This window comes from Globicephala melas, chromosome 2 (genome assembly GCF_963455315.2).
Source record: "Globicephala melas chromosome 2, mGloMel1.2, whole genome shotgun sequence".
Taxonomy (NCBI): domain Eukaryota; kingdom Metazoa; phylum Chordata; class Mammalia; order Artiodactyla; family Delphinidae; genus Globicephala; species Globicephala melas.
In genome coordinates this window covers 127,258,739-127,269,836 of record NC_083315.2, presented here as the reverse complement: position 1 = coordinate 127,269,836, position 11,098 = coordinate 127,258,739, and the positions used below count along the sequence as shown (strand labels likewise).

Sequence of the window (11,098 nt, the reverse complement as noted above, 5' to 3'; positions counted from 1 at the left end):
GCGGGGGCCACTCTTCATCGCGGTGCGCGGGCCTCTCACTATCGCGGCCTCTCTTGTTGCGGAGCGCAGCCTCAGTAGTTGTGGCTCACGGGCCTAGTTGCTCCGCGACATGTGGGATCTTCCCAGACCAGGGCTCGAACCCGTGTCCCCTGCATTGGCAGGCAGATTCTCAACCACTGTGCCACCAGGGAAGCCCATGACTATGTTTTAAATTACATATTAAATATTTTAAATTACATATGTGCCTTGCAATATATAATATATATATATATTGGACAGCACTGCTCTAAGAGAGAATAGTTACAAAAGAGAGTATTAACAGATTCAATCTCTTTTCAAGATTGCAAATGAGATACCTTACCCAATTATCCAAGTGTTTCTATTCAAAGCTGCTATATTGGTTTCTTTCTATCAGTGGTGCTATCATTATCTTTTACATAAAAATTAAGGATCACAATCCTGAATTCTTTCTCCCTCCACATTAATGTATGTCCACCACTTTTATTTTATCTCACTGTTTCTCATTTTTTCTTTTAAAATATTTTTTTCTGGGACTTCCCTGGTGGCGCAGTGGTTAAGAACCCGCCTGCCAATGCAGGGGACATGGGTTCTATTCCTGGTCCGGGAAGATCCCACATGCCGTGGAGCAACTAAGCCTGTGTGCCACAACTACTGAGCCCATGTGCTGTAACTACTAAAGCCCCCACTCCTAGAGCCTGTGCTCTGCAACAAGAGAAACCCCCACGATATGAAGCCCGTGCACCACAACAAAAAGTAGCCCCTGCTCACCGCAACTAGAGAAAGTGTAGCAATGAAGACCCAAAGCAGCAAAAAAAAATTTTTTTTATTTTTTTGTTTCTCATTTTCTTTAATGCTATACTTGATCTTCGTTCTCTCAACTGAATTAACAGTCTCTTGAAAGGTCTTCTTTCTTCCAACCTCTATCCATGACCCTGGAACATGATTCTGTACAAAACTACTAGATTAATATTCCTAAACACTATGACTACCTCCCGCTATACAAATATTTTTAAAATTCAGTGGCTTCCATGATACAGAAAATAATATCCAAACTACTTGGTCTAGTTCTTGAGGCGTTCTAAAAATTCCATTTTTAATTTCCATTTTGAAACTTACCTCCTCTCCTACCACTCCAGTCAGACATAGGATGGCAGATAAAATATAGGTCACCCAGTTGAATTGGAATTTCAGATAAACAACAATTTTAGTCTACTCTTTGGGATATACCTGTCCTGAAAAGTTAATGTTTACATGAAACTGAAATTTAACTCGGTGCTCTGTATTTTTATTTGCTAAATCTGGCAACCCTAGTCAGACAAGTCTATTCTCTATCTCCCAAATACTATATGTAGATTACTACCCTTGCTCACACATTTTAAATGAGATAATGCATGCACGCACTTAAAACAGTGCCTAGCACGCAATGAGCATGCAGTTAAGTAGTAATACTGTTATTCCTCTGACTTTGTAGGTTCATCCAATTCAATTCCCACTGGCCTTCTCCAGCCCACTCCAGTCTACAATATATCTCTATTCTAAGTCTAGTATTTGATAGACTCGATTACTTACTTTGAACATTTCATATGTATGTCTTACCTAGCCTTAAATTTCACCTCATATAGAAATTACTGAGAAATAAAATAGGACTGTTAAATAAGGTATTTTGCATTTTACCAAAATTATCAACTTTTATCCTTAAGTCCCAGCTTAAATTACGAAATACATGATTAAAACACCCTCGCTAACCCTGGACTCTAGGCTCTTGCTGTCACTTACAAAACAGTGAGCTGTAATGAGATCTAAAAAGCAAAAAATTCACTTATTAAACAATAACTGAAATGTCTGTAGTTATGAATTTATCAGGTTGAGACAATATAAATTGTGCACTCTGAATTTTCTAAAACTTTCTTAAAAGGAGTCTATATATAACCATACAAATAATCAGCTCAGTGAAAACTTTTCCTATTTTTCATGATGATCTGTAAAATTCACAATCTATCAGGTAGTCACATGTCATTTTTATAGAAAAAAAAAATTTTCTCAAGTGAAGTCTAATACAATATCATGTTCTCTACTATACAGAAAGACTCAAATTATACAGGGACTCAAAATCTGTTGATGATCGAATAAGAAAATTTGGGATATTACTCAGAGTAAGCCTTTTGTAAACAAACCACACAAAATTTTAAGTACATTATTAACCAGTGGTTCACCTTGGTCACAGTCCCAGTATAGTACAGACTACCTGAGTCCAAAGTCTGGCTCTGCTACTTATTAACATACACCTCTATAAGTCTCAGTTTTCTCAACTATAAAACGGGAGCCCTTTCTTCCAAGGTGTTGTGAGGAGTAAGAAAATATGCATGAAATACTTAGAACAATGCCTGGCACATGGCAAACATTTAAAAAATGCTAATTCTTATTATTCTTAGAATGTTTCCCAATTTGGTCTCTTCAGGCTCACCTAGCTCCAACCTAGGACTTGTTCACAAAACTAACTTCTAGAAATAAAAAGATATGGAAAGAAAGCACTTTGGTTTGCCATATTAGAATAAACTTCAGAGGTCCAGATCCTTGCTTCTATAACTCCTTTAACAAATTTGGTTTTTGCCCTCTCATGCTATCACCTTCTCAGGCCAGTCTATTCAGATGTAATTGGAAACAGAATAATCAGTTTCACATAAATCTTTCTATGAACAAGAATTATTTTTATTTTTTAAAGCTCACTTGTAAATGTCCTCCATAAAACTTACTTCCATAACTCCTAATTTGTTTTAGGTTCTCTTTTAAGATAGTTACGGATTCCCAAATCCTACTGTGTTAGTAGTATAGGACAACTCTCTACGCAAGAAGTAATTCATGTGTGAAGTAAATTATTTTTCCTAGTTTATACTGGTTAGAGGAATAATACAAGAAGAAACCAAATATCCAATTCAATAAACCAAATTTCCAATTCAATAAACACTTCATCTTACAAAGTTTCATAATAAAAAGTACTGGATTCAGGCCTTGATTACAGTAGTACCAACTGAATAAAAGCCACAATTCAATGATGTTACCTGAAACTATTCCAAACTAATCTAGGTTCTCTGGAGGAAAGGGCACTTTGAACAGAAAAGCATGTTTTAACTTATTTCCAAAGACCAGTAAAACCACCATAAAAATAAACACTTTTAATGAAATTATTCACAAAAATTTTAAGAATGTTAAAACTGATAACTGAAAAACTACTGATTTCACATATTTAAACTTATCTAGGGGAAAAAAAATCCAGGTTAGACTATTTAAATGTAAGTCTCAAAGCTCACTAACTGTTCAAACGTGGTAAGACTGTGGCAGGCATTCCCTGGAGGTCCAGTGGTTAGGTCTCCGTGCTTTCGCTGCCAAGGGCATGGGTTCAATCCCTGGTTGGAGGACTAAGATCCCGCAAGCTGCCTGGTGTGGCCAAAATAAATAAATAAAAATTGGGCTTTAGATCTGGAGTCAAGAAACATTTTCAATCAACGGCCAGATAAGTAAATATTTCAGGCTTTTCAGGATAAATACTGTCTCTGTCACATAATCACAGTTGTTTTTTTGAGCAGTCTTTTAAAATCCTTTAAAATGTAAAAAACCATTCTTAGCTTAGTCCCTATAAAAACAAGTGTAGGGACTTCCCTGGCGGTCCAGTGATTAAGACTTCACCTTCCAATGCAGGGGGTGCAGGTTCGATCCCTGGTTGGGGAGCTAAGATCCCACATCCCACATGCTTCAGGGCCAAAAAACCAAAACATAAAACAGAAGCAATATTGTAACAAATTCAATAAAGACTTTAAAAAAAAAAAATGGTAGCCAGATTTGCCTTTGGCCAGTTTCCCCACCCCAGCTTCACACTATACATATTATTTCGTTACTATATCAATTCCACTGATATTAACTTTTCTTCCCTCAAATGTGCTCAAATGTTACCTTCTCAATGAGGACTTCTCTGAATACAGGTCTACCAGTAATACATAGTATAGCACCTAACATGTTTTTATTTCTCACTCCCACCCCCCAACACCAATATAAGTTCCATGAAGGCAGATTTTTTTTTTCACTGATATATCTCCTGTCCCTAGAACAGTGCCAGGCACATCAGTAGGCTCTCAATAAATAAACCTACCCTCACACTTATGAAACAAATACCATAGAGGAAATACAGTTGATCCTTGAACGACTCCGAGGTTAGGAGCGCTGACCCTCGGCAAAATCGAAAATCCAAATCCTCATGTAACTTTGTAGTTGTACAGTATCCACTAATTCAGCCAACCCCAGGCTGTGTAATACTGTAGTGTTTACTATTGGAAAATGAAAATCCATGAATAAGTGGACCCACTTATATCCACATAGTTCAAACCCATGTTATTCAAGGGTCAACTGTATATCTAAATGAAGATAAGTGGAAAGGTATTCAAGAAGATTGACAAATACTTTTTGTTTCAAGTAGTCATAAAACATTTTAAATAAAGGGGGAAAAAGTTCAAACCCATTTTCTTACTGTCCCACAAAGTAAGTTATTTCTAGACTAATTCCCTGGAAGTTTACCATTACTTTGACTTATTTAATAACAAATTTCTACTGTTAGTCCTAAACCCCTCTACAGACCCATTCTGCCTCTTTGACCTCACCTGTATGTATTTATTCCCTGACCATTCAACTCACTAATCTAGTCTGGCAACTTTCAAGTTTAGCAAAGTGGGGAGGGAAAAGTTACTTTGCCTCTTCTATCACTCCATCTCCCAACATTCCCGTTTTATAAATTTCGTAATATTGTAATTGCAAATCTTTCCTACTTTGTCTTTTACCATTCAATATAAGCAAAGCAAAAGGCTAGATTCTATTGAATATTATACTCCAGATACATTAGGCTCAGTGATTAAACAAGTTATTTTTAATTGCTATATGTGGTTTTACAATTTTTACCTATAAGATCTGCTGTATCATAATCCATATATATATTTGGCAAGGTATAGAGGAAATAACTTTGGGAATTTAGTAAGCTCCACCACCATTCAGATTATGGCTACTATATTTCTAAATTATATTAAAACATAAAAACTCACTAAAGTGTAAAATATCTTCTACTGCTATCTCTGGTAAATTGACACTTGATAGCCATTAACAACATTAATGTGGGAGTTAAATCACACTAGAGATCACACTAAGATATTCTAAAATCAAACTACGAAAATTGCTAATACAAGAAGGGAGGCCTACAAGGAAAGGAACTGTGTTTAAAAACCCCTTTATCCAACAAGTTATTCTTCATCTACTATTTTATTTTCTAAATGGCTACAATTCTGCCATTCTTATCAGACAAGCAACCTTGGTTTCTGAAAGACAAACTTTCTAAAATCCAAGTCAATTGTCAAGGGTTAAGACTACTCCGTAGGCCAATTCTTTAGAGACACAGTTCTGTCCTAAAAACTCGAAGGTTGTGATTTCTGAAAAAGCAGTAGCATAATAAAAACTGCTATAGAACTTTCATTTTTAAAAAATTTCCAACTGCTTTTGTGTCCTAAGTTATCATAAAATCAGATTAAATTTGGTGGAACTAAATCAGGGCAAAACCTCCTATATAGCCAGGATTATAAGAACCAAACAGATTCTTTTTTCTTCATATAAAAGCTAGGTGACTCCCAAACTAAGTTACTTTATACCATATATCCCTGGAGAATAACATGGCCCAACACACCACACGTCCCACTTAATCTAGTTCAAACGAGTAACGTAACGTGAGAAACTGCACTGTGTAATTCCTTTATTTTCTGCATATTAGTGCTTTACCAACACTACAACCATAAAGAACACAATTCCAAGTACTGTACTTTTTAGTTTGGGGAGATCACAGTCTACAGACTCATTTACTTATATTAGACAAGATTAACCTCATTGAAAACTTACTTCAGTTTATAAATTCACATAAAATACAGAAATTGATGCAATTAAACAAAAACTTCAGGATCTTATTTCTTAACTTCTTAGATTGTAACTTTTTTTGCAGGCTATAATTACCTGCCCCATGATCATCAGTGGTTATGATTCAATTTAACTACATCAATTATCAACCTTTTATATCCTTAAAGAAAATGTAAGTGAAAATTACAATTTCTTAGCAAAAGGTTTAAGGTTTTCCAAATTTCAAATATTTGCTTTCCCTCCTCCCCCCACCTTCAGTTAAGACATTTCAAATAAACTAAAAATAACCACATCTCACCTGCAACATTCCATAGCAATCACTTGATGTATAAAATTTTAACTATGCCCCCAGTTATTTTAAGACAAACAAAAAATGGCTGCCTACCAATCTGTCTGTCACAAGTTAGAAATACTACATTTAAGAATTAACATGAGGGTTTCAAGTTTCCTCCAGTTTAGGCATTTATACCTTTGTGCTTGTCGCTTCAGGATGTTACTATAACATTGATATTTATATAACCCATGTTTATGTACCTTAATATGTAATCGTTTAAAACACTAGTAATTAAATTTATGATGGAGCTATGGGAATTTTAAAAGCAACTAAAATGTTCTTAGATGTGCGTCAGCTTCATTTCTAGAGATACTTCTACTAAAGTGAAACTGAGAACTTCATACTTTAGTTGCATTTGAATTCAAAAATCCCTCTGCACCATTAGGAGCCTACAACATAGCACCTCTTCTCATCTGCCTTAAGTAAAATGTTTGTCAAGAGTTTTACTTTGAAGAGTTAACTTTCTATAGCCTTATACCTCTCATACATCTTTGGTAAAAGCTCCATTATACAATATGGCCAAAGCATGAAGGACCAATACTGTCAAATCATATACCATGATATCCCGTTCAATTTTAGTTTTCAGACACCCTCATAAACAAAACCCACTCCACCTTTTCCTGTATACTGCCTTTGCAGTCTACATTTCTGAATTCCCTAAGTTTAATTCCTTGAGGATCTCTAAAATCAATCCTTAAGGCTATATAAGAACCAGATGCTGCTACACAATTCTGTATCAAGCATTAACATTTGGTTCAAAGTATTATCATAGTGGTCTCAATAATCTAGTTACTGGTCCTAACCAGCTAAGCAAGTAATCTTGTTAGGATCTAGATATCACCAGTGAGCACACTGCTTACCCTTGAAGAAAAGTAAGTTTACATTCATTGTCATCTGTAGGTTCTTCCTCTGCATCCTACTTCCCCTTTTGTCATTCCTCAAGTCTACACATCATTCATTCATCACATTTCCTTCCTCAAAGGAGATAGTGTATTATTGAACCAACAGGGTATCTGACTATTAGCATGAGTTAATCAAACAGAATACCTTTTCCATAAAACATCTTTTCCAGTGTTCTAATTAATGGAGATATGGATCACTCATCTATTAAAAAAAAAAGACTTATATCTTCAGCTTAATCAATTGCTGTAATGTGGAAACACGAATTTTTTTTTCCAGCTAGGTAAAAGGTGCATGTAATTTGAACTGTTAAATGCTTTATTCATGAATAAACATTCTAGTAATTTAAAAACTATTGGTCTTAGACATTTGAAACATGGTAAAAGTATATATTCCAGTTTTGCCCAAAAGTCACTTAAAATATCTACAAATATTTCATCTGTGTGTGGCATACACCATTATTGCTCCATTTTCTGGAAAAGTCTATTTTTAAAGTTAAAAAAGGGAAAACACAGCAAAGTTGCTAACTTTGCAGTGAAAAAAAAAAATCTGTGTCCTTGACAGGTTACATTTTCATAGTTTTATGCAGTGTAAGTTAGCTATGTAACGGGGAACTTGAGTTTTATCCTTACTCATGCATGATGTATGTTTCAGAACTTAAGAGTTGAAATTTCAAAGAACTTCTTACATTACCTGTTTAACACAGTGATGTGCAACTGGAACATATTACAATGATATTACTCATTATTTGCCACCGTGGGCTGTTTACTATACTGGTCTTAGATATAAAAGGTCACATCTGAATTTACTAAGTTAAAGTCAGAACTCATAAGGCAGGGGAAAAAGGCCTTAAATATAAAAGACAAACGGCAGTTTGATTAAGCAATAATTTTCAGTTTACTAGATGAAACAGACTTGCAACACAGTCTGCATGAATGCAAAATAAGCCATCTACAGCAAGTGATAAGGAAACTGGGCAAAAAGGAAAAAAGCATACATTGGAAAAGAAGATTCTCTCGAAATAAAAAAATCAAACCATTATTATAAAGGAATTTACCAAGAACTGCTATATTTCCCCCATCCCATTTGCTGGAAGTCAACAAGAGCATCTAGCACTTTGTGTTCATGTCAAAAAAGTCAGATCAGAGCATCCTAACGCAAAGCAAAGAAAAAAAAAAGAAAACAAAACAAAAAAGAAACCCCTAACCCCCTCCCCCAAACCGCAGAACGGTAACTCCAGAGTTCAAATTCAAAGAAGAGAAAGTGGCAACTGAAAGAGGTGATGGTGGCGATAATCCTATGAATGGGTTTTTGATTTCTCTCCTTCCGGGGGATGGGCGGAGAAGAGGCTCATTAGGATTTGTAGTTAGAGGTTAACCATGTGAGCCCCTCATAGAGTCCGTCCCCCGAGGTGGCACAGGAGGGCTGCACATACCAGTTCCTGTCCCGAATCCGGGTCAGGCCCAGTTTCTCCTGGATCTCGTGGGGTTTCATGGCATCGGGCAGGTCCTGCTTGTTGGCGAAGATGAGGATTATGGCGTCCCTCATCTCCCGGTCATTGATAATGCGGTGCAGCTCCTGGCGGGCCTCGTCGATGCGGTCGCGGTCGGCGCAGTCCACTACGAAGATCAGACCCTGGGTCCCGGTGTAGTAATGCCGCCAGAGCGGCCGGATCTTGTCCTGGCCGCCCACATCCCACACGTTGAACTTGACGTTTTTGTAAGTCACGGTCTCCACGTTGAAACCTACGGTAGGGATGGTGGTCACCGACTGGCCCAGCTTCAACTTGTACAGGATGGTTGTCTTGCCGGCTGCGTCCAGGCCCAACATGAGGATCCGCATTTCCTTGTTTCCGAAGATCTTAGATAGCACCTTCCCCATCGCGTCGGAGGAGCCGGGGCCGGGGGCATTCAGGTGTCCCGGGTCCCCTCCGCCAACAACGCCGCCGCCGCCGCCGCGAAACCGAAACGGAGCCTCCCAATCGCGAGGGCGCCCGTGCGGCCTGCGTGGGAGTCGCCTCCTCGGGGGAGAGTCCCGGACCCGTCGCTCACTCGGGCATCACCCACCGCACAACTTGATTCCTCCAGTCGCCGCGGCCGCCGGGACGCTGAGTCTGCGCCGGGAGAGCCGCCGCCCTGCTGAGGCGCGGCCCGGCCCGGAACTGCCCTTCCCCCCGCAGGCGCCGCGCGAGCGCCGCCGCGGTTCCCGCTCCTCCGCCTTCTCCTCGCTCCGCCGCGGGAGACTGCGGCCCTTCGGCCCGGCTCCCGGTCCGCGAGCACCACGCTCACCAGCGACCCAGGCCACCCGAGAGGCAGCGCGGCTCCGGCGCCCCGTCAGGTCATTGATCCTCGAGGGAACTCGGTGCGCTGCCTGCAGACAGAGACAGGGAGAAGGAAGTTACTGCTAGAGCCCCAGAGGAGAGTGGAGACCGAGGGGGCCCGCCTTGCCAGCTCAGTCCAGGAGGTTACCTCCAGCCGCCGCCCCGAGCGCGGGCTCCCTCCGGCCTCCACCGCCTCCTCCCAGCTCTGCCGCCGCCGCCGCCGGAAAAGGCGCCGAGGAAACCGCCTCACTTCCCCTCCCGACCACGCAGGCGCAGCAGAGGCCGCCCGTTCGGACAAGAGCGACCTCTGTAAAGAGAGCTGCCCGCGCGCTAAGCGTCGGGGCGCCACGCGCGGAGGGGCGGGGCTACGGCGGCTCAGAGGGCTCGCAGGTGCGGCCAGCCCCCAACCCCGCGAATCTCGGACTCTCACCCGCGGCCACCTGTCGCTGCTCTAGCGTCTTGTCCACTCTCTGCATTCCTCTTCCGCACTCTCTCCTCCTCCGCCCCCATTCAAACCAGAAGAGCCGATCCACTGCGGAGCTCCATGGTGTGGGGCCCGCGGACCGCCTCCTCCCCTGACGAACGCCTCCCCCGTGCTGCTTCCAGGCCTGTTCTCGGACCCTGGTGCCCGCCAGATGCTCCGCGAGTTCCCTCCAGCCCGCCCCAGCCTTCGTGTGCCCTCAGTCTCACAGGGAAGCCCTAGCCGCTGTTTTTACCTTTCCGCCAGCCTTCTTTGGCTTCCCTTTATCCCTCGTGCTCTGCGTTTCCTGAAAAACACGTGGGAGGCTAGTGGTTCGCGTGGAATCTGCCAGTCAGTGCGGCGCTTTTACTGGGTTTGGGTTTGCTCTGAAGCCCGTCTTTTGGACATTGGAGCCCTATCTTACACATCTCGTCAGGACCAGTCCACGTTTCTTAAAAATTACAGTATTATCAAAAGTTCCCGTGCCTTGCCGCTTTTTCAACTTTTTAGAAGGTGATTTTTAATATTTAAATATCATCTCCTTTTAGTGTGATTAGTAGTAGCTTCTCACCCAGCCACTCATTCTTAACTTTAAGAAGCCTCGACGACATAATCTTAGCGTAGGATTTAGAATCAGAAAGACTACTTCTGTCGCCTGGATTTGGACATTTAACCTTACTGAGTTACCTCGTGTGTAAACTGAGTGTAACACTGACCTTTCTGTCCGCAAACCCCATTTGATGGTTAAATAATGTTTGTAGAAAACTTCAACCTTTTTGTATCGAATGGTTAGTGGTAAAGTTAGACGTAAAGTTCAAAAAAGGTGAAAGCTTGAAATGTAAATAAACCAAAGGGGGGAAAAACAGGAAAACAGTGTGTGTTTTTTTTTTAAGAAGATGCTGTAATAACATAAGGTAACATACTTTTTATGTCACAATGTAAGACAGTTTGATAATGGTAGATTGGTTAAATGATAACCTTACAAGCTTCAGCCTGAACTAAATTTACTTAAATTTACTTCAGCCTGAAGTAAATTTACTTAAGTTATTAATATTCTGGCAATGATTTAATTTACTTACCATCTGCCTTAATACGTATGCCCTATCTTAAAACTGAAAGAAGG

The 11,098-nt window shown here is 40.4% G+C and overlaps 1 protein-coding gene across 2 annotated transcripts; it reads right to left on the bottom strand.

Moving 5' to 3' along the window:
* Positions 1-5,786: 5,786 nt before the first annotated feature.
* On the bottom strand, positions 5,787-10,321 carry ARF6 (ARF GTPase 6). 2 transcript variants are annotated; one of them, XM_060294787.2, is made up of 2 exons: positions 10,232-10,321; positions 5,787-9,565 (listed from the first exon to the last, which is right to left on the bottom strand). In XM_060294787.2, exon 2 carries the CDS (start codon positions 9,074-9,076, stop codon positions 8,549-8,551), a length of 528 nt encoding a protein of 175 aa, XP_060150770.1. In that variant the 5' UTR covers positions 9,077-9,565; positions 10,232-10,321; the 3' UTR covers positions 5,787-8,548. The 2 variants fall into 2 exon arrangements, with proteins under 2 accessions (XP_060150770.1, XP_030710766.1); XM_030854906.2 differs by lacking the exon at positions 10,232-10,321 and adding an exon at positions 9,664-9,823.
* Positions 10,322-11,098: the final 777 nt, after the last annotated feature.

What these genes read in the sequence shown, in the direction of transcription:
- ARF6 (XM_060294787.2), bottom strand. Translation starts at nt 9,076, where the DNA reads ATGGGGAAGGTGCTATCTAAGATCTTCGGAAACAAGGAAATGCGGATC.